Source organism: Eptatretus burgeri, chromosome 15 (assembly GCF_056783735.1).
Source record: "Eptatretus burgeri isolate ZD-2024b chromosome 15, Ebu_testis_v1, whole genome shotgun sequence".
Lineage (NCBI taxonomy): Eukaryota > Metazoa > Chordata > Myxini > Myxiniformes > Myxinidae > Eptatretus > Eptatretus burgeri.
Genome location: NC_140975.1, coordinates 37,828,207 through 37,852,762, shown reverse-complemented (window position 1 = coordinate 37,852,762; position 24,556 = coordinate 37,828,207). Strand labels below are relative to the sequence as shown.

The following is a 24,556-nucleotide window of genomic DNA, read 5'->3' as shown; positions in this document are numbered from 1 at the left end:
TTGTTCTAGATTCCATCTTTCACAGTTGAAGTGTACCGATGATAAAAATTACAGACCTCTACGTGCTTTGTAAGTGGGAAAACCTGCAAAATCGGCAGTGGATCAAATACTTGTTCTCCACACTGTATGTGTATGTATTTGTATACATATATATTTTTTTAAATTATAATTTCATTTTTGTGATGTTTACGGTCAAAAAATGTTTGAACACGCTGATGATATCAAGTCCGCAGGGGTTGGTGTCAAGTCTGCAGGGGTTGTGTTTACCTGGTGGTGAGGTCATTGAACGTGCTGACCAATTGGATCCCGTGCCGCTTACGCTCCACCTCAGACAATGCATTATACATGTAAAGGTAACTTTTGCACCCTGGATTATAGGGTGAGTTTACACTGATATAAAGGCTTGGTACCATGGTACGTGCATCACAGGTAAACGGGGACATGGCGCTGACATTTGTCGGCTTTCTGTCGCCCACGACGTGGGTTCTGATCATCACCACCTTCGTGCTTTTTGCTATGTAAGTGTCTTTTTACCTGTTGCTTTGTGTTTGTGAGCGACTTCTAATACTCACCTGAATCAGTTGCCACAATCCTGTTTTTGCTTGTACAGGTGCGTGGCTGTCTGGTTTGAATTTGAACCATCGTTTTATTTCACGTAGCGGTGATTACAACGGTTTTGCGAATCGTATCTGTTCAGATATCTCAAACAGAGCTTTGTTGTTAATCAATAAAGTTGAGAATCTGTCGAGTGGTTTGGTACTTTTATTTTATTTTTATCGCCGTACATCTTTAAACAGGTATCATATGTGTGTTTTTATTTTAGCGAGCTCCACTAAACAAACCTGTCAAATATGTGGTGCCTCACAGAACATACTGTGTGCGGGTAATTGGGGGGGGGGGGGGCTGAATACAAACTTTAAATTTTCCATTTAAAAAAAATAGGTCACATACCAAATTCACTATTGGAGGTTTTTTTAGTGACATCAGCAATTTGTGTGTGCCCGCAATATTGGAGTACAAAAATAGAAAGAAAGAGACAAATGTGCTCTCAGATCTGTTGAGTCATTGTGCTTTGTGTGTGCTTTGTTATGGCCAAACAATCAGGTTCAAAGGTTATCCCAAAGTTTGGGTACGTCGATATGTTTGACACTTTGTCTAGGCAGTGGCGGATTAATGCACGGGCACACAGGGCCTGTATCCAGGGGCCACAAACTCAACGTAGGCCAAGGGCAGAGGTGGTGTGATAGCCATGCGGCCCATGCAATTGCATGGGACCCCCAGATAGCATGGGCCCCCCATACGACCGATCGTGGTTTACAATCATTTGAGACAGGGTGGGATCTCACTTTGCCGACAAACCAAATCAAGTTGTGAGTGGTGATAAACACAGCATAAAAGGAATGCTCCATCTCAAGGAAAGAAAACACTGTCACAAATTGAATCGAGGAAAAAAAAAAACGTTTTGCTGTGATGTATAATAAGATGTGACTATTACAAGATTAGGGGATGAGGTTAGGTTAGTGGAGAAAGCAAGTGGAATAATAACAATTTAATGTTTACAAATGCAACAATAATCCCAATAAAATTTGTATAATTCCTCATGTAAATTCTTTTTTTTTTTATCATCCACTTATCGTGGTGGCATCCAGTGATTTCTCCAATGTTTGGGTCAAGGTCCAGGATTCATACCCATTGAGAGGGATCGATTAAACTGTAGTTTTGAAGACCCTCAGCTTACTCCGTTTGTGAATTGGAGATCTCCAAACTTTATGGAGGGTGTGAATTGTTGCCCAAGCCTGAGCTTTTCCGCATTCTAAGTCACGCTGTGTGTTGGTAAAGGAGCCGAAGTATTTAAAGTCATTCACTCTCTCTATCGGACTTCCGACAACAGTAAGTAGTATGCTCATACTCAGCAGAAGGGTTGATGTGTATATGCTTTGTCTTTTCAGCACTGAGTACAAGCCCAATAGACCTAGCAGCAGTTTCAACCTTGTGAAGCAAGAGTTCAGCTTCACTTAACATGTCTGAAAGGAGTGCTATGTCATCAGCAAAGTCAAGGTCAGATATGTGCTGGGCTGGATGTCTGCTACTTCGACACTGGGAGAGAGTTAAACCATCTCATTGTTCAATCACAGTTCTTAGGGCATAGTCTAAGGCAATGGTAAACAAATAAGGAGCGAGCGGGTCACCTTGAAGAACTCCATTGTCGATTTGAAAAGCTGCAGTCTTTTCTTCAGGAGTTAGTTAATTCCACTGCAGAGGTTTATTCGTATGGCCTTCACAATCGACTCAGGGATGCCATATGCAAGTAAAATTTGGAAAAGTATATTCCTGTCAATGGAATTGAAGGCTTTCCTGAAGTCTATGAAGATGATGACAGCCTCTTTTTGGTGATTGCATACTTCTTCAATGATGCGCCTGAGAGTAAGGATCTGGAGGATGTAGATCGAAGGGGCCTAAAACCATTCGTGCATAGGATCTTTTCTAATTCCGGGCGAAGTCTGTTAAGAAGGAGGCGATTGTAAATTTTTGCTGCTGTTTGAGTTAAACTTATTCCACGGTAGTTTTCAGGAAGCGTTAAATTTCCTTTCTTGGGTATTGGTACAATACCTGCCTTCCCCCATTCTGGAGGGTGCTCTCCTAGGTATGTTTTGTTGCAGAATTTCAGCGATTTTTCTTAATATCAGAAGTCACCAGACTTGGATTAAAATTCCATCAAGACCGGGGGCTTTTCCAAGTGTCATTGCCGTGTCAAGTTCTACTGATGAAAAAAAGATGCCAGCAGCAATGTTGGAGTTGACCTCAAAAATGGGATCAATTGGATTGTTGGGTATGCTGGTATTATGTATCAGAAGAGAGCAGTTTTTGGAAATGAGTTTTGCAGGAATCTAAGCGATTCTCACCTGGAACAAAAACAGTTTTAGATTTATTTCCAGAAAGATGTTTCACAAAGTTCCAGGCGTTACGAAGTGTGCCGATTGATTCGCCCTTGTCAAAGTCCCCCAGAATATTATGAAACCACTTTCCCTGGGCTTCATCGTACATATCACATAATGCAGCTTGTGTTGTAGGTACAGTCTCAGGTTGTGTGCTGAGAACAGCATCACAGGCAGCCTTTACTTCAGCAGTTCCTTGAACACGAATTTTAACAGGTTTTCGTGATGGCATTATCGTCGCACCAACTTTATTACATATGTCAACGAAGTCTTTGTTGGTGCTTGACTGATTTCTTTGTAATATATCACATTCAGTGGAAATTTGATTTTCAATTTGGGAGGCTATGCAAGGATCGGTGGAGACAATATCCCAATGAAGCCTGGACCTGCTCCTGTTCTTTTTCATCTTACCTGAAGCCTTATCTTTGCGCAAACGATTCTGTGATCGGAGCCAATAGGGTCTGATGAAGAGTGAGCTTGAGAATCCATGATACTGTGACTCCATCTTTTATGACAGGATGAAATCGATTTGAGATGTGGTTTTGTTTGGCACACGGAATGTCGAGTCTTGATTTGGATTTTTGAAAAAGAATGTTAGTTATTACAAGGTCATGCTGATGGATGAAATCAAGAAGGAACTGTTCATTTCTGTTGGTGGAGCGATGGTAACAAAAACCGTTCGACACCTGGGCATTAAAGTCCCCTCCAAGTATAAGACTAGAATGTGTAGGGATAGATGACACTATCCGGTTTAGGCTTTCATATAACTCCTCTACCCTTGATACAGCACTGACTTTGGTTGGGGAGTCACATGATACGACATGTGTTTTAGGGTTCCCTTTAAATATTGCTAATACAATGCGATCCGATATTTTGATGATTGATATAAGGTTGATGAGGAAGGAATATTTTACTATTATTCCAACAACACCAATTGCTGCTCCTATTCGACTTCGTGTGGCAGAAGCTGTAAACAAGGTGGATCTGCCAATTCTGGTGTTTTGAATATCTGAGTCCAATAGTTGGTGAACTATTCTATGCTCTTGAATACAAATCGCTGTGATATTGAAGTTATTAATGTGCTTGTTAAGTTCTTCAATTGCACAAGTGGAAGAAAGATTACGACCGTTGAGCTGCTCAAGAAACAAAGGTTTCTTAGGGTGGCAAGGTCCTTTCATTGCTCTCATTTCAGATGAAATCCATCCTTGTGGGTTTCGGGTTTCATTGTCATAAATGCCAATAAACCTATGAGATAAATGAAAGCTTGAGGCAAGGTCTTGAATCCTGGTGCTGTTATTATGCAAACTCATCATGCTTTCAACTGGCTATGATTACGGTGCATCGCCACTGCTACTGAGGATGAATTAGATTCGTAGTCATCTGTTAATAGGAGAAATGGCAATCAAGCCAAATGAGCTTCTCCTGCCCATTGGTGTTACATCAGAGTTTTCCTTCTCCTAGTCTTACTCCAAAATGGATAACCTACAAGTTAGTGGGAAAAGAGGTTTTATGACACCTTTGACTAACTAGGTGATTGCATCATTGGTTATTCAAAGGATTTATAAGGATAACCATTCCACCAGTTAACCAACTTCACCCTCAACAATCACTGCCAGATTGTCCCTGACTGCTTACGCAGTTAACCCTCATACCTAAGGGTCATTCCACTAATCCACACTACAATTTATTGAACGATCACAGAACACCCCCTCATTAGTAAATGGAGTAACCCATGTGCACAGTGGAATGTTGCAGTTTTTATAATCAGAACACTTGCCCCAAGGATGAAATGAGACTAACCAGAGGTGCTGAAAAGCGAAAAGTAACGCAACAGCAAAAAGGGTGAAAATAACCCCAAATTAACCTTTTTCGTTACACAAATGGCAGAACCAGAAAAGGGAAAACCAAGTGGATGAAGCACTCCAACGAAATAGTTGAGAAGAAACGGCTGTCTGGCTTGGCAAGTGATAGCAAGCTGATTGGTAATGGAACACCTTAACATGGATTTTTTTTTCCAAGGGGGAAACAAAGCAATAAAACATTTTTTTTTTGCAGTCAAGTTGAAAGCAACATAGGCTAAGCGAATGCAAAAATAGCACAGTCCTCTTTTTTTGGGGGGGGGGGGTGAAAATTGCACAGAGTCCTCTTTTTTTTGGGGTGAAAATTGCATGGAGTCTTCTTTGGGGGGGGGTGAAAATAGCATGGAGCCCTTTTTGGGGGGGTGGTTAAAATAGCATGGAGTCATTTTGGGGGAGGGGAAATAGCATGGAGTCCTCTTTGGGGGGGGGGCAAAAATAGTACGGAGTCCTCTTTATTGGGGGGCGAAATAGCATGGAGTCTTCTTTTGGGGGGGGAGTGAAAATACCATGGAGCCCTTTTGGGGTGGTGGGGGGGGGTAAAAATAGCATGGAGTCCTTTTTGGGGGCAAAAATAGCACGGAGTCCTCTTTATTGGGGTGGGGGCGAAAATAGCATGGAGTCCTCTTTTGGGGGGAGTGAAAATAACATGGAGCCCTTTTGGGGTGGTGGGGGGGGGTAAAAATAGCATGGAGTCCTTTTTGGGGGGCAAAAATAGCACGGAGTCCTCTTTATTGGGGGGGGGTGAAAATAGTATGGAGTTCTTGGGGGGGGGGTGAAAATAGCATGGAGTCCTTTTTTGCATGGAGCCATGAAATGAAATGGCATTTTTGCATGAGCCATAGCATGGAGCCATGAAAATAGCATGGAGTCCTCTTTTTTTTGGGGGGGGGGAATAACACAGTCTCCTCTTTTTGGGGTGTGGGGGGTGAAAATAGCATGCAGTCCTCTTTTTTGAGGGGAGAGGGGTGAAAATTGCATGGAGTCCTCTTTATTTTGGCTGAAAATAGCACAGAGCCCTCTTTTTGGGGGGCGAAAATAGCGCTTTTCCAGGGAAACCATTCGGTGAAACACCGGGATGACAGTTTATACTTGGACTGATATTCAAACCTATTTTAGGGAGCTAAGAGGTGATTGCGGGAACCTCGAGGCCATCCTCCAGGCCTTACCACGTGGTACTAAATGAAATAAAACAAAATAATTTTTTATTTCTTAAAAGAAATAGTTTTGTCGAAAAACGGTGCTTTGAGACTAAATGGATCTGACTTTTTCTTAAAAGGGGATTCTAAATTGTGAGATTAAGTGGGCATGAGTGTTCCAAAGCTTTTGTTTATCATGATAAAATGTGCATATTTCATTTATCACTCATCTTTGTGGACTCAAATGGTTAATGTCATGTTATAACTTGATGTAACAGTACATCTGGCAATGACGTCACAGCTGATACATTTTTGCAATAAAACCATCCACTGTCTCTCCTGCCATCACCTTTCCAGGGAAACTATTCCATTATTCCATGTATTAACCACTCTCTGAGTGAAACACCCCTGCCTCAGGATCATTCAAACCCGGAGTGTAGGGCTAACAGAGTGCACTGGAGCATCGCTCAGGCACCTCAATCCATCCAAGGCAGTGGTTTGCTCTGTAACAGTAAAACAAACAAAAAAAGACCCATATGAAAATCAAGCATTCATTTTTAACATAAATTTGTCAACATTATTTATTTAACCACTTTTCGATGCTATCATGCATTATCTCTCTTTCTCTCTCTTTCCATATATATACACATATATATGCATATTGTGTATATATATATATATATATATATATATATATATATATATATATATATGTATATTGTGTATATATATGTATATTGTGTATATATATGTATATTTTGTATATATATGTATATTGTGTATATATATGTATATTGTGTATATATATGTATATTTTGTATATATATGTATATTGTGTATATATATATATGTATATATATATATATATATATATATATATATATATATATATATATATATATATATATATGTATATATATATATATATATATATATATATATATTATACTGTGTACTGTATATATTTTCAGTAGTCCCTCAACAATGGTTGAATTTGCACTCGTGAATGATTTACTTTTTAACATCAAATATTTGCTCATGCTGTGGAGGGTTTGCATGTGAACGAAGAACGATTTACAACTTTGTTTTGATAGCTATGATGAGGCCCCTCCCCATAATTACCATCTTTCATTACACCCTCATTTTCCCTCACTCATTGTTCCTCATTCCCTCATTCCTTCATTCAGCTTCTTTCCCAGGTGATATTGTGTAAACATTTTACAGCCATGGCCTATGTGCATGTGGAAAGACACACGTTTCCTATCAAAGCACACACACCACCCTGCCTAATCTCCGTTTGCATTTTGTTTTCCATGATCAGCTTGACTAGTAGTATTACTGGTGATATCTACAGACATATTCATACATCATTTTTAATCAAACACCTAATCATGTGACATGCATCACTATATTAATGTGAATACCTTAGGGTGGTGTAATGGTTAAAGCATCCCCTTTGAGTCTGGTTGAGTCTGGGAATGTGGTCGTTTAAACCCCGGCTGAGTCATACCAAAGACTTTTTAAACTAGAGAGTTCATAGAACACCTTACCCTGCACAGTGATGAGAAAAGTACTTGGGGCATGGGACTGCCAATTATCCTCAGAGAAACTGACCATTTTTTGAATGATCTTTGAGAAAAAGGATGCATTAAACAGACGGATATTTTGTATCTGAAGAAGGAGATGACTGCCATTGAGAAGATTCAGCATCGAGCGACAAAATTTATTTCAGGGCTACGAGACAAATCTGGAGGAGTGGCTGAAGGCGAGAGGGGGCTATATACATTAGGAATGAGGTGATTATGAGGGGAGCTGTTGGAGATGTTAAATAAAATAATAAAAAAAATGACCGTTTTTACAGCCATTTTTCCCTGCTGTGCAGGGGTTTGGCTTTTTGTCAGGCTATGTTTTATGGCCGGATGCCCTTCCTGACGCCAACCCTGGTCGCCTCTTACGACACACAGGGATATGGTACACCTATTCTAACCGGGGCATACACCGGGACCAGTACACTGGCACTCATTTTGCTGACCTCGGAAGGATGACAGGCTGAGTCAACCCCCTGGTGTTGATTCAGCAGCCAACGGGTCTTGAACTCAGGACACTGGGATCCCAAGCCACCACCCTAACCACTAAGCCAACACCAGGCTTAGATGTTAAATAAAATGAAGGATATAAAAGGAATAACTGCAGAAGAGTTTTTCTGCAAGCTTGAAAGTAAAGAAGATAGTTGGGTTCAGTAGTGTAGTGCCAAATTTTATGTCCCATCAGAGACAGGCATTTGCAAGGGACGACTGAATAGGTTTAAAAAAAAAAAAAAAAACTCTAAATGGAGAAAATGCATGGCAGCATCGAAAAAGTGGGTAAATAAATAATGTTGACAAATTTTCGGTTGAAAATGAATATTTCAGTTTCATATGGGTCTTTTTGAACACCACTCCTTCCCAATTCCATGTCCAGGCGATGCTTGACGTCATCGCCGGCACCAAAAACTACTCATTTTTTTTTTCCTCCATTTGTTGAATACCACTCCTTCCCAATTCCATATCTAGGCAATGCATGATGTCATCACCGGGCGTTGAAGGAAGTCATTTTCAAGTCCTATTTGTTATCTCCATTTATGGGTTTATCTGCTCATGGCCCCACAGTCAGGAGTTTTTGCAGTATGGGCTGCAAGATGTCAACTTTTTGGACGAGTTGATCAGACAGTTCTCTAAATCATTTGATGTGCAAAAGAACACCCCTTTCTCACAGGTACGCTTCCAATTATTTTTGGCTTCTTTGAAAGTTTTGTGAGCCGTTTCATGCGACAGTCCTTTTCTGGCAAGTATGATATACTTCCAAGCCACCCTGATGGAACATCATTATTAGGGGTTTCTGTGCTTGCGCGCTGAGCAATTTGGGGCAGATTACATCATTTAGAAATTCACCTATTTGTCAAACAGATTATCCTGAGTTGCATGACCATCAATATTGAATTTTACTTATTCATATGCAGCCTATGGCTGCTTGACTGCACCATTTTCTGAGTGTGGCTGTTCTGCAATACGCCCTGTTACCAGTAAGCTGGTACTCATTTTGCCAACCTCAGAAGGATGACAGGCTGAGTCAACCTGCCTGGTGTTACTTCAACAGAATGACAGGGGCTTGAACTCATGACCCTCAGATCTTAAGCCAGCCACCCTAACCGTAAAGCCAACAACAGGGTTAATATTGAATAGTTTATTGAAAGTGGAGATGGAGGCACAAAGCTGGTTCACAGTAACAATTATTATTGATCTGGTTGATGTTGTTTATCCACAGATACTCAATATGGCCGTACACAGTTTTTAAGAAAATGGGTGTTCCAGGCCCAATGCCCATACCCTGCTTTGGGAACTTACTTCAATACCGAAAGGTAATTTTGCAGCACTATTCTTCCTTCTTCCACTGCATGTTCCTCAATAGTAAGTGAATGGTGCAGGGGCAGTATCTATTTATCTCTAAATTAATTCTAAATTTTTTGTATGCATTTGGTAGTTCAAACACAGCATAATGGCGAACGCCAATGTTTGTTTCCCTTTAATTTTCCCCAAAAATCTGACAGATGGCAGTCAAGTCAGTGATTTTAGAGCAAAAATCCCTCCAACACAGCACCGTTACGGCTATTTGGATGAATTTTCGCTTTTCTTAACCTGTTCCACAATTTCTCAGAGGAGTCCTAGTTGAATTATATCCTCCACAAAAATGATGCTCTTTGGGATCATCCACTTATTTTACAACAGCAGACAGAATTGTCTTTTTCTGTGATTATCCCTTTCAAAAAATAATGTGTGAGGTATTAATAGGATTGTATAGGTCATGCTTTATCAACATCATCGATCGATAACATTATATCACCCTCGGAGTAAAGAGAGGCAAGCGAAGAAATTAACTCGGAAAGCCAAAAGAGAGTATGAGAAGGACATGGCTAAGAATATTAAACATTATAGCAAGGCTTTCTTTAAGTATATCAGGGGAAAAGAATAGGTTAGGACCAGTGTGGGCTCATTGAGGAATAGCACCTGGAAAGTGGTTAGTGATGAAAGTGAGATGGCAGGCTTATTAAACAAGTATTTTTCTTTCACACAAGAACAGTCAGGAGAATTGCCAATAGCTGAGAGTATCGATCAGGGAGGTGAGGAAGGGCTTTTACAGAAGATCCAGGTTGGAGTGGAGGAAGTAAAGGAACAGCTAGGTAATCTAAGAGTAGATAAGGCTCCGGGTCCAGATAATATGCAACCGAGAGTATTGATGGAGGTGGCTGAGCAGGTAAGCGAGATGTTAACGGATATTTTCAATTGTTCCCTGGATTCAGGCCAGGTACCGGAGGATTGGAGAGTAGCAAATGTCTCACCATGATTTAAGAAAGGATCCAGAGAAGAATTGGGGAACTTTAGACCTTTTAGTTTGACTTCACTTGTGGGGAAGGTGTTGGAGACATTAATAAAGGACCAGATGAGGAACCATTTAAACAAATACAAACTAATTATAGGTAGTCAGCATGGGTTTACCAAAGGTAGTTCCTGTTAAACAAATCTTTTTGGAGTTCTATGAAGCAGTGTCTGATTGGGTGGATGAGGAAAAGGCAGTGGACATAGTATATCTCGACTTTAAGAAGGCATTTGATAAGGTACCACATCGGAGGTTGTTAGCCAAAGTGAGGGCTTGTGGAGTGGCTGGTCAGGTAGCTAATTGGATTGCAAACTCGCTTAATGGTAGGAAACAAAGAGTGGCTGTGAGTGGGAGGATGTATGTAGTGGGGTATCTTAGTGATCAGTACTCGGATCATTACTAGTCATTATTTACATCAATGATTTGGTTAATGGGGTAAAGAGTAAGCTTTCCAAATTTGCAGATGACACAAAGCTTGGAGGTAAAGTGGATAGCAGAGGGGGTGGTGATCAGATACAGGAAAGTATTGATCCTTGCATAGATTGGGCAAAAGATTGGCAGATGTAATTTAACCGGAGCAAGTGTAAGGTGTTGGGGATGGGAAAGAACAATGAAAATAGAGATTACAGGATGCAAGGGGTAATTTTGGAGCGTGTCACACAGGAGAAGGATCTGGGGGTGGTAATAGATACGGGAGGTAAGCAGGCAGCACAGTGCCAGGCAGCTATAGGTAAAGCAAATCAGGTTTTCGGCTGTATAAGGAGGGGGATCAATTATAAATCAAAAGAGGTGGTGTTAACATTGTACAGGAATTTAGTGAGGGCCACTTCCAGAATATTGTGTGCAGTTCTGGTCACCACAGGTCCGGAAGGACATAGATGCCACAGAGAGGGTTCAGTGTAGGGCTACTATATTGATTCCGGGCCCAGCTAGACTCAGCTATGAGGAGTGGCTTAAGGAGATGGGCTTTATACACTAGAAAGGAGGCGGTTATGAGGAGATATGACATTTATAAGATAATGAAAGGTATAGATAAAATCAGTGCAGATGAATTATTCAACAGAGTAGACAGTGATAGAACAAGGGGCCATAGCTTGAGAGTAAAGATGGTAGTAAGGCAGGGGACTTTCACTCAGAGAGTAGTTAATGCATGGAATGGTCTTCCTGGAAAGGTAGTGGCAGCAGAAACAGGAGATAAGTTTAAATTAGAATTAGATAGGTACCTGGATGTATTTGAGATAGAGAGGTGGAGGGATGTTGGTTGGACTTTTAAGTAGCTAGAGCATTGATGGGTGATTCTGTGCATGTGTACGGAGTGTTGGTGGGGGTCTTGTCAAGGGGTGGTGTGTGGTTGATGTTGTGCTTTTATCACCCAAGAACTACCTTCGCCCCCCCCCCTTCCTCAAAGCAAAAAAAAAAAACAATTTTCTTCTTTTTGAAAATAATTAAAACAAATATATTTACCTAATTAATTTTGACACCCTTGGGATATCCCTGAGCATACTACATTGTCTCATCTACATTCCTCCCCTCATTCCCACAATGAAATTATGTTGTTATGACAGATAAAATTGGTTAAATTAGAATTAGATATTATATGTATGTGGGGGTTATGGAGATAGAGGGGTATCGGGATGTTGACAGGACTTTTAGGTAACTTGAGTATTGATGGATGATTGTGTTATGTGTATGTGTACGGAGTGCTGTTGGTGGGGGTCTTGTCAAGGGGTGTTGTGTGGTTGATGTGTGTTTTTAACCAAGCCCATGCCCCCTCCCCTGAGGGGGGAAAAATAATACAAAAACTACAAAAACTATTAAAAAAAACATATATATATATATATATATGTAAAAAAGAATAAATAAATGAAGAAATAATAAAAATTTAAAAAAAAACTTAATAATCAACAATTAATTATTTTTTTTTTAATTTTCATTTTCTTCCTTGGATCTTGTGTAGATAAATTAGTTTGGTGTCCGTGCAGGCATGATGGGCTGAATGGCCTCTACCTGTGTTAGATTTCCTTGTATAAAGTAATTTATTATACTTTATTGTTTTAATTTGAAGCAAAATCTCAAAGTGCTCAAAAACATTGTAGGCATTCACAAAGTTCTCAGAACGAGATGCTGTACAGTACGTAATCAGAATCCAGTGTTAACTCATAATGTTGAATAGGAAATTGATGTTGGAGTCATGTACCGATTTTTATTTTTATTTTTATTTTTATTTTTTTTTTTGGTGGTGAAGCTGCTTCAATATTTGACTGGCCTTCCTTCCTTCCATCCGTCCATCATAAACTGAAGAAGACAAAACTTTAACCACCGTGTTTAATTCTAAGGGGTTCTAAAGGGTAATTCTAATGGGTTTCGTTCTTTTCTCAGCTTTTCCTATTTCAAATTGAAAATGTCAAGCTGAACTACTTCCTTGGGTGCAATTTTTTGGGTGATGCAGATATGGGTGCAATTTTTTTTCTTTTCTTAATTTTGTCTTTTGATAATCCAAATCCATCGATAATGTTGAGAATGTAATTTAACATCAATTTATTATAATTATTATTTTTAAATGGAAAAGTTTGGGACAAGGATGACATCCTTAAGCAGCAGCTTCAGAACTAGCATGCCGGCCTTACCTTTGTGTCTGCTATTAATAAACACATTGTTGTCATTTTTGTTCAGCATCACTGTAACATGATGCAACTGTAAACAGTAGACTGTTTAATTTGGGTGGCTTTAATGGCATGAAAGATGCATCGGATCCCCGTTATTTCTTTCATTGCAGAGATTTGGCATTTCCTTGGATTTGAAATGGTCGAAGCTGGTTGTGGTTGTTAGGTGTCTCACTGCACATGCACCAAAACAAAGTGAAAGCCTTTAACACAGGTGGCACTCAAAATGCGATGACCTTAAGTATTCTGCCTCTGTTCCACAGTGCTTGCTTCCAGGCTGGCTCGAGTTGTCGCTCTCATTATGCAGCAATCAAAGAAAAAGCAAGCCTCATACCAAATCATTAGTGATCCTTGCTAATGTAATGGAGTTCTGTTCTGTTACCAACCAAGACTGCTGACATTTTTGTTTGCAAAAGAGTAGATTTGTACCTTCTTCTATTCTATGAAACTCACGCAAAGACTCATACTCTGACACTGTAACGGAACGTAGCACTTTACAGGACCTTCTGATGCCTCTGATAGGCATTAGAATGACCATGTAACAATGGTGGGGGAGAAAAAGGAAGCTTAGACGGGGAAGAAATTGATCTGGGCCTTGAACTGATAAAATTTGTAAATGGAGGGGAAAGTTGGTAGCTGGTTCCAGAATTTGACAGTACAAGGAAAGAAAGATGCTTGCTTATTGGTTATGAAGAGACAAAGTAAGGAGGTCAGCTTAATCCCAAGTGAGTGGAGCAAGGATGCCTCATGGGTTGGGGAAATGCAAGTGGAATGGCCAAGGTAATAACTGCAGTCTAAGACAGATGAAGAGGAAACTGCTTTCTGGTGGGTGTGGGCTCCGGCTGTCACTAAATAGTAAGTTGTCATACACAAGTCAAAGTACGTTAGCCTGCACTCAATCAAGAACACTGAGCACAGATTGTGGAGTTTTACCCAAAAAGTGGGAGCAATATTCCATCATGGGGCAAACATGAGAATTTTAAATGGTTAGATGCTGAGAAAGGGTAAAATGTCATTCAAATGTGTGTACACGGAGCACCTTGCAAGGTAGTTTTCCAGGTATTTGATGAAAGAGGAGAAATGACATGAGTTTGTAGCCAGAAGACATTTGTGCAAGACTCTGTCATAGGCCTGGGAGATGTGCAATCAAAGAATGTGACTCGCAAATGAAAACAGGGCAGAAGATAACATATTGATGACATAAATGAGGATATAACTTGTGGATATGGCTTGACGGTGGGTATGACCTCTGTTTCATGATCTCAAATTCTCTGAAATATAATTGATTATTTTATGAATTTCAAGCAATTGTTTCTGGTATACCAGATATTTTGTATTATTAAATTATTATTAATATTTATCGTGAATGCAACATTTTGAGATTCTTCTTGGAATAAGAAAAAACGAATGATATTTGTTTCTTTTAATACATTTTTTTTTTATTAGGGGAGAGGACAATTTGATGAAAAATGTCACAAACGTTATGGCAAAATCTGGGGGTAAGTACTTTGTTATTCATTGGTAAATACAATTCACTGACCGACATCAGCAATGCACTTAAAAACTAAGTGAAGATTCATCAACAAAACTGTGACATTTGAGAAACATCAAAAACACGAGCACAACCAATTCTCGCCTTTGTCAAAACAGACAAACGCTCAAAGTCCAATATTTCAGCCACGCATGCAAAGTGATCAACACACACAAAGTGCTGTTGGTCATGGAGTAACACAAGAATGATATTCCTGCAATTGATCACAGTGGCTCTGGCAACCATTCCCCGGATAGATTTGTGGTGGGATCAAGAAGGTAGGTGGGAGAAGAAGGCATTGATTAGAAGTGAGGAAGAGGGCAAGAGATCTCCACAGGGCATTACCATGAAGCAACACCACAAAATGGTGGCGAACAATGCTAAAATGGACAGGAGGAGAGAGTAGGGGAGGGGAAAAGGGATATAAAAAGAAGGCAAATGTTTACGGGCAGCTACACAACCACTGAGACCACTTTGCACGAATGTGTATCTTGCTGTTAACACTTGAAGAAACGTTAACACCCATATTTGAATTGATCATTCTTTTGGGTTCTCTGCTCTGCAGTTCTCACAATTACAAAATGCTTTTTGTGGTAAGGAAGATTGATTCACATGTTCTTGCAGGATCTATGAAGGCAGGTATCCCATGCTCATGGTCACTGATCCAGAAATTGTGAAAACCGTCCTCGTTAAAGAATTTTACACGACTTTTAGCAACAGGCGGGTAGGTGTTTGATCTTTCTGTTTCTCTAATGCTTTAAAAAGATGCTATTGCTTTTTTTTTGTATACCATGTCGAGGCTTGTATAAGAGCTAATACGCAGAACATATAACAAGGCAGGCGATAAGAGGGGTGGGAGAGGGAAGCACAAAATAGTAGGGAACAGTGATATTAGATCTGTGGAAGGGAGAGGGATGGGGCAAGATGGACATATTTGTAAACAAGATGGACATGACAGGGACTTTTAGGAAGGAAAACAGGGAATTTGAAGGAGGTGGGTTTGGGGTGGATTAATGGGGACAGAAAAGATCAAGATTGTGGATGGGGGAAAATAAGAGATGATAGTGAGCAGCTGTTTTGAAGACCTGGAGGGAGGAGTGGGATTGAAGTGAGTGTGGGAGTTTCAAAGACGGGAAAAATAGCAATGAAAGATTGAAGGTGAGCAGTGATTCTTCATCTTGGCAGTTTCACCAGAAGGGGTTCTTTGGCGGGCATTGAATGCCCTGAAGAAATATAGGGAGGACAGGTCACAGACAAAGCAGGGTGGGCAAGGCTGAAGAGGAGACTAGAATACAGAAAGATCACCGACCTGCCTCCGGTGAGAGAGTGAGAGACCCAAAGGCTCAGCTTCCTCACAGGAGATACCAATGATATGATTGCTAACGCGTGTTTTTGTTCTTAAAGTTTACGATTGATTCATGAAATGCATGTACTAACTCGAGTGTTTATGACCAATGTGTTGAAATTAGGTTTTAATGCTGAAGATAATTTTATTTTTCAGACCATTACATTTTTTGTTTTTATGAAAATATGCATTTGAAAACCGAATGGGAAATTTTGAAAAGTCTTGTCGATTTATTGTACAGGACTCAAACATGAATCATGTTTTGAGATGAAAGTCAATTGTTCAAGCTTGAACAAGAATCACCGCACTGTAGTCACAACCTGCAACACAAAATAGATATTTTATGCCTCCCCTATCAACTCAACTCCCTCATCCTTGCTGTTTAAAGGTATTATACAATTCATCTCTGAGGGTCTTCATGGTTTGGTTCAATATCAATTACGGGTTTAGGTAAGGTCCCCAGGGTCAGGTCATGAGCTCAAAATAATTCTCCCTGACCCCCAGCTACCCTTTCCCCCCCCCAAGCGGTAAAGGAAAGGGGCATAATGCTCCCGTAGGGAGTGGGTGTTTCTTGTGTCTAAAATTAGCCAAAATACATGGAAACATCCTCAAAAAATTTTTTGGCCAAAATGAATTTTACAAATAAAATCTCTTTCCTCTCCTATTTCTGAAAATTTAATGTTGAAGATTTACATTTCAAGCAGTGTTTAAATGCAATAGAGTAAATGCAAAAACTGTGACTATTTTAGAAATAACAAAATCGTCATTGGTTAATATTACGTAATGCCACAGAAACACCCCCTCTCCCCACCCCACCCACCTCTCCCCACCCACATCTCCCCACACCCCTCCTCCCCACCCACATCTCCCCACACCCCTCCTCCCCACCCACCTCTCCCCAACCCCCTCCTCCCCACCCCTCCCCCTTCCTCCCCACCCCTCCCCCTTCCTCCCCACCCCCTCTCGTAATGCTTCATAATGTGTGGACATACAACCCCCACCCTTCCCCCTCTAGAATCCCGTAATTTTTGAACGGCCCCTATACGTATTGAAATTACGGGTGGACGTGGTGACCTCTCATTCACACTTTTAGTTTACTATACATTTATTTTATGTGTAACAAATAAATTGTACACAAACGTTGATGGGGAAAACTTTCAAAAAGGATATGTAAATTGAGCAGACAACTTTTGACAAGTGGTGGCACAGTTTTAATTATGAGTGAAGCACATTTTACTCAGTTATGGGAGGTGTAATAAAAGACATCGTGAAGAACAAAGCCAACAGAAATCGGATGGTTTAACAAAATTATCACAGGAACAGCTTGAGGGAGGCGTGTACCGTGCATGCTGACTGGCTTGATGAAATCTGACGAATAATTTTTATTTGATGCATGATTAGATTTTTCGAGGTCCACCCGTGTGTGTGTGTGTGTGTGTGTGTGTGTGTGTGTGTGTGTGTGTGTGTGTGTGTGTGTGTGTGTGTGTGTGTGTGTGTGTGTGTGTGTGTGTGTGTGTGTGTGTGTGTGTGTCTGTTGGATTGCCGAAATAGGTGACCCTTATTGTCAGTAATTCTGTCTGTTTGTTCGTTTGTCCTCAGCATAATTGGTAGTAAACGTGGGCCGATTTTGACCAAACTCGGGTGGTAGGGACATCTTATAACCGAGTGCTTTGGAAATTGTAATGGTTGCTAGGGACGCTTTGGTTCCCTAGCAACAACCGAAAAGCCTTCAAAATCGGTACTGTTCACGCGAAATCAATTCCGAAAGCCATTATCCCACGTAGGGTTATGAAATTTGGCACGAATGATCTACAGGTGATGCTCTATCAAATATATTCCGGTTTTTGTGATATATGGAATACTTTACCCACAGCGCCCCCTACAATTAGGGTATGCGTGAAAATTGACGAAAATTGAAGGCCCCCTAGCGACCAGGTGAGTGCATCGATACGAATGAAACTTTGCAGGTTCATGGTACTCAATGAGTACTACAACTTTGCCTCAGGACATATTGACCGATTTCGCTTAGGTCAGGGGTCAAAGGTCAGCGAGTGCAAAAATCGATAATATGCGAGAGCTGGAGGTGCCTTCGCGCCAAATGCTACTCCTCCTCGGGTTATGGTCGGATGGTCATGAAAATTCACACTAATCGTCTGGAATACATTGTGCACAAACGATCAAGCCGGATTTTCAATTTAGATCTTTGTTCACCCACAGCACCCCCTCGAACTTTGGGGATTTCCGATTTCAAACCGCATTTTTGGTACTTTTCAAATGGATACCGAGTAGTTATCAGTAGATGGCACTGGATGAGATTTGATATGCATAATTTAAGGTGATTCCCTGTCCACTATGTGACATCCATTTTGCTCTATATCTTATAGTTTCCATGCTCGGCGACCCATCGCCGCCTACCGGCTTGTCTGTCTGTCTGTCTGTCCGGGCCGTAACGTTTTTACCATTTGAGCTTTTGTTGTCAAATTTTCAAGAAAGCTTTATTATGATAATATCAAGAAGACAAATTAATAATTTTGTTAAAACAATTTTCATCATCATTATTATTACAGCGTGGCGACATCGCGCTGTTATATTTATTATTGTTGTTATTCTTCAATGCTTTTTTGGCCATTTTCTGCTATTTTTTTTAACATTTTTTTTCTCAGCAGCTACTTGTCCAATTGATACAAAATTGTCAGGGTAGGATCGACCTCCCATGGAGAATATTTTAATTATAATTGTGACATCATAGGTCGCGTGATATGTTTGCCATCCTGGATTAAACGCAAAATAAAATGATGTTGATGAAACCGCTGATCCGAAAAATTTGAAACTTGGCACATCTCATTCTACTCCCAATGGGGGAATAAGGGACTTGAGGGATTGTAAGGATAATGCCATCGGTGAAGTGGTTTACCAGCCATAAATATTTTAATCGATCAAAATGCTTGTTTACCATTGAGATTCAGTGTATATGTCCAGGCTGTAACATTTTTACCAAATGAGATTTGTCATGATATTTTCAAGAAACAATTATTATGAGATTGTAGAGAACACGAATTCATAAAATGTGGAATTTTCTTTAATTTTCGTTTTCATAAAGTTTAGTTTGAGTACAAAGTGGATGCGGATGGGCTTGGCATTTTCATATCCTTTCTAGTTGTACATTTTATTAATTTGTGTTCTCCATATTCTCATAATAAAGGTTTGTTGAAGATTTGATGACAAAAGCACAATTGGGAAAAAAGTGATGGCCTTAGACATACAGGCACACAGAAGCTCTATGGTAAATAAATAAATAAACACAGAAGTGATTCATAAACTGGAGTATCTTGCGCTTGACGCATTATCATGTTACCATTATCATTATCGGTTACCTATTCTGAAGAGGTGAACATTATGGGTGAGTTAAATTTGACGAGTCAAAAATATCCATCTCTATTTCCAAGTAAAGGGAAGGCGAGAGACGTGGAGTTGAGAGTGGAGGGAGGAGGGGGATGGGAGAGAGGAGGGGAGCAAGATGGGAAGAGTGGAAAGGAGGAGAGTGGAGGGGACCACCTCACAATGAACTATGTCGCCAACTGATATTACCCTGTGGCAATCTTTGTCAAAAGTCACAAAGAGGGATCCCTCCTCTCCAGAACACAGACATACCCACGAGACTGCCATTCCTTGTGAAGGAACCTAATCATAATTTTGTGTGCATCCTGTTACTGTGAGCTGAGAGGGGATGGCCAGTGAGGTGGGGGTGGAGTGCCAGTCAGGGGAGAGTGGATGGGAGAGAGGCGGAGGAGGTGGGGGAGTAGAGAGGGAGGGATGAGGTGAGAGGAAGGGGAGGGATGAGTGGAGAGGGGGGAGGAAGGGGAGTGGAGGGGGAGGGAGAGAGGTGGGGAGGATAATGTATTCAGTCATGTGAAGTTTGTAATGACAACTTTCTTATTCAAATTTAAGGTTATCAAAAAGGAAGTTACAGAAAAATCTCTGAACACTTTTGATAGTTTACCCTGTCAAGAAATAAAGTTTCCATGGATGGGGGCCTCAATGAAATCAGCTCTCCCCCTAGCGAACACATTCCTGGAACTCGTCTCCAAGGCAAAAAAGAAATTAATGGCCGTGCATTTAACATGCTGCCACTGGACTGATAAGGGCTATTTATAATTACAATGACTTTGCCATTTCACATTTTGACCCAATTTGTAATTATTTTCTCCATATTCTCACAATAAAGGTCTGTTGAAAATTTGATGACAAAAGCTCATAGGGCAAAAAAACGTTATGACCTGGCCAGACACACACACACACACACACACACACACACACACACACACACACACACACACACACACACCACACACACACACACACACACACACACACACACACACACACACACACACACCACACACCACACACCACACACCACACACCACACACCACACACCACACACCACACACAACACACAACACACCACACACAACACACAACACACAACACACAACACACAACACACAACACACAACACACAACACACAACACACAATACACAACAACAATCCCCCCCCCCCCCGGGCTGTCTCCCACTAAGTGGGAGCTATCTGGATGATCCATGGGCTGGACACGCAATTCTCCCACATGTAGATGCCACTCTCTTTCCCTCGCTGCTTCCGGGGCACTTGCTGCCAACCATAGTAGTAGCGAGGACCTGTCCATGAGAGGGTCTTCCCCCCGTGGGGGAACAAATCCATGTTCGCTATTATTCACCAGAGGGGGAGTAGTAATACAGTTATAAATGAACAAGGAAACAGAGTTAATATGAATATGTGAGGAAAAATACACACCCAGACCAGGAATCGAATCTTACTACGCCCCCTGTGGTGAATAATAGCAAACATGGATTTGTTCCCCCACGGGGGGGGGGGGAAGACCCTCTCGTGGACAGGCCCTCGCTACTACTATGGTTGGCAGCAAGTGCCCCGGAAGCAGCGAGGGAAAGAGAGTGACATCTACATGTGGAGGAATTGCGTGGCAGCCTGTGGGTCACCCAGATAGCTCATATGACAGAGCGCTGGTATGGTTCACCAGACCAGAGGACTTGGGTTTGATTCCTGGTCTGGGTGTGTACTTTTCCCACATATTCATATTAACTTTGTTTGCTTGTTCATTTATAAATCTAATTAACATACTCTGTGGGATTTGACCTCAAACCCCTGCATAACAAATCGTGTGCTCAAAAAAAGAAGTTAAAGAAGGAGCCCTGGACATTTTTGATCATTGGGGCTTTCCTGAAAAGAAAAAAATATATATATATATATATCTATATATATGTATATGTCGAGATCAAGTTCCACTGCTGATTGAGATCCAGCAATGTCCACACTGATCATTGTAGAAAAAAGCCTTTTAATTCACATCAAACATGGCCATGGAGAGAAAGACACAGCATACATGCAGTGGGTCAGTTCAATCTAACTCCAACTCTCTCAGCAGTTTAGTTGATATATATATATATATATATATATATATATATATATATATATATATATATATATATATATATATATACATATATACACACTTTTTTCTACCCCCTCTTGTGCTGTCATCTGTTTTCATGATTTTCCCAATTTCATCAGGTTTCTATTTGAAAAGCCATCCTCAGAAATAATTTTCCTTTGAGGTAACAGAAACAAAAACTCCCCCCAGCACTGCGTTCCCTCCCCGGACTGGCAAAGCATTGATCTTTCATTAGCACGAAGACCTGTTTTTGGTTAATGTGACAGGCAGATCTTTATCACAATATATATTATCTTCTCATTCTGCGAGCCAGATGTTCCATTCTGAAGATGAATCAATAGAATGAAAACAACACCTTTTTATACTTTTAAAGGTTACTTTCGATCGTTTAAAATATTTTCACCAATAATGGCTGTTTTTCAGTGTTGGGAGATGTTCAACAGCTCCACACACATATATATATATATATATATATATATATATATATATATATATATATATATGTATATATGTATGTATATATATATATATATATATATATATATATATATGTATGTATATACCAGGTGGAGAGTCAGTCGAGTATATATATTGTTACGGCTGTGGAAATTCGCATTACACCATGAAGGGCCCGTAGGTGAGATATCTCTAAGTACATGTGTAGTTGGCCCCAAACCCGTTGTATAGAGGGAATTTATGTGATTCATCCGGGCTGTGACGCTTTGAGATAGCCGTTTTTCTGTTCTATCTTTATTTTGAACCAACCACGTCTCAACCACCATCATACAACAACCACCTTAACCACCACGCCAGCCATCGTCACCAACTACAACTACGCTCCAACCATCAGACAACAACAACAACGCCAACAGCCACGACCTTTACCTTCACTACTCGCTCCCACATCATCACATCACCACCATTCCCAAACGGCACCATAACCATCAAACCACCACCGAAAACCCTCCATCACCTTCACCTCTCTCCTTCTACGGCCATTCCCGCACCACCTGTGAACACTGAGCATCGGGCTGTCTCGGGCCCCTTCGGCGATTGGTGCCGAACACACCGAGCCGCAAGCGCAAATAGCGGCCTTTCCGAGAAGAATTCAGATCAAGAACGCGACACGCCCACTTCCCCTCCGTCTAATTAGCAAGCGCAGGGCTGCTTCCAGGCGCGTCTGTGTGAATTCGATATATGCAAATTCTAGGATCAGGGGAGATTCACGCCCCCTTTCCCCCGACCAATAGGCGAGCGTGGCTCCGCCTCCGAGGTCATCCTGATCTGGATATTTGCATATTAGCTGTTCCTGCCGGCCTATAAGAAGGCGAGCGCAAGGCGAATGGAGTCAGTCGAACCAGGTGGTATGGAGAGTCAGTCGAGTCGGGTGGCGAAGTGATCGGTGTGTCTTCGAGTTGGGTTCTGGAGTCTGCTGAGAAGAGTTGCGGGAAGAGGCAAAGGAGCTTGGGTCTGAGGCGAGAAGGACGGCGGTCGGCGACGAGGCTGCGGTGTGGGATCGCTCGTCGCGGGACACAAGCCAGCCAGCCATTCTCCTCCCCCAGGGCATCAATAATTCCCCTTTTCCCCCACGCTGAGATAGTGCAAAAAGGGGGCCCCGTTCCAACCCCACTCCAAACGTCGTGCCAACGAAACCCGCCAAGGAGCACGGAGTCGGGGCACAGCCACGCGGCCACATCTGCGGCTCGTCTGCCAACGCGTCACGAGGACGCGCGTAGGCCCCCCCCGGTCTCGCGGGCCTGGCCGCTCCTCCAGGTCACGCGCAAAATTGGCCTACAGGCCTGTCTGCCCCCTTGTCTATGAGGGTGGCTTCTTTCCTTTGCTTTTGAGTAAATGTGTGTTGGCGCCGTCTGTAAAGTAGAACTGTATAAGTGTTGCCGTGTGTGCGCATAGTCGGTAGTAACTCTGCGTTGTTGTTGCTTTTGTTTTGGTTGCTATATGTGCATTTTGACTGTTTGGCTGTATATATGTGCTTTCCGTGTGCCGGGAAATAAATGTGCTTTGTGTGAACTGTTTTCCCGTTTCGCTTCGTCTTTTCTTTATTGACCCTCCATCCTGCTTCACGTAAAGGGTTCGTAGTGGGCTTAATACGCCCGGTAATTAATCGGAACCGTCGAGGCCGACGATAACACCGCTCGGTTATCACTGTAGCACGGAACGGACCGCTTAAGCGGTTCGTGTCTGGAGTCGACCTGTGGCAAGGTACGATCGCCCAGTTTACTATCCGTGTGGGTACTTAGGTAGGTCGAGTTTGGCGAACAACCCTATCCTACACAGGTGGACGATTGGCACGATTGTGGTGAGGTCGAAAGGCCCACCCATGACTGGCTCCAGGCGATAGTTCCCGGAGGGTCACGACTGAATTGTCCGTCCGGTGGGCAACGCGGTCGCGATTCGAGTGACGCGGCGTCCGCACACCGGCGGGCGCGAATTCGCAACAATGTATATATATATATATATATATATATATATATATATATATATATATATATATATATATATATATATATATATATATATATATATATATATATATATATATATATCATGGTTGAAGCAATGTTCTGAAGTTGATGGTATCTATTTTGGATGTGGCCTGTATGTGACTCCAATTGCTGTACTTTGGGATGACGATGTGAGTTCATCTGATATATTTTTTTCTCCTTACGTTTCTGCAGAATCTGAAAATGTCTGGCATTTTGAATGAAGCGGTGTCTGTAGTGGAAGATGATACTTGGAAGAGGATTCGTAGTATCCTCAGTCCAAGCTTCAGTACAGGCAAACTCAAAGAGGTGAAAATTATTCATTTATTAAACAAATGGAGCACATTTTCTTTCCATGATTAACAAGATAATCTCTGACACTTGACAGGTTTGTTTTTGTATGAGTTGGTTTTGTCTGGAGTGCAGTTCCCACAAAGGTTTTAAAAGAAATTATCTTTCTTCATTATGGCAGGCAAAACAAGAGAAACTAGAAAGCATCTCAAAATGCAAAGCCTGTCCGCATCGTCTTTGCACTCAAACTAAACTTGATGAAAATCACAGTTTAAAAAAAAATTGTACATTTTATTCATTTGTGTTCTCCACATTCTAATAATAAAGGCTTTTTGAAGACTTGATGACAAAAGCTAAATTGGTAAAAAT

At 41.3% G+C, this 24,556-nt stretch overlaps 1 protein-coding gene across 6 annotated transcripts in view; it reads left to right on the top strand.

Moving 5' to 3' along the window:
- The window catches only part of LOC147011942 (cytochrome P450 3A9-like), an 86,260-nt gene that overhangs the window by 2,531 nt on the left and 59,173 nt on the right, over positions 1–24,556 (top strand). For 2 of the 6 annotated variants that reach the window (XM_085857732.1, XM_085857731.1), the window contains exons 2-7: positions 234–353; positions 1,950–2,058; positions 9,235–9,328; positions 14,454–14,506; positions 15,163–15,262; positions 24,092–24,205. In XM_085857732.1, the coding sequence (XP_085713858.1) occupies positions 2,021–2,058; positions 9,235–9,328; positions 14,454–14,506; positions 15,163–15,262; positions 24,092–24,205 (399 nt within the window). In that variant the 5' untranslated portion in view covers positions 234–353; positions 1,950–2,020. The other 4 variants (XM_085857735.1, XM_085857734.1, XM_085857730.1 and 1 more) reach the window with 3 other exon arrangements.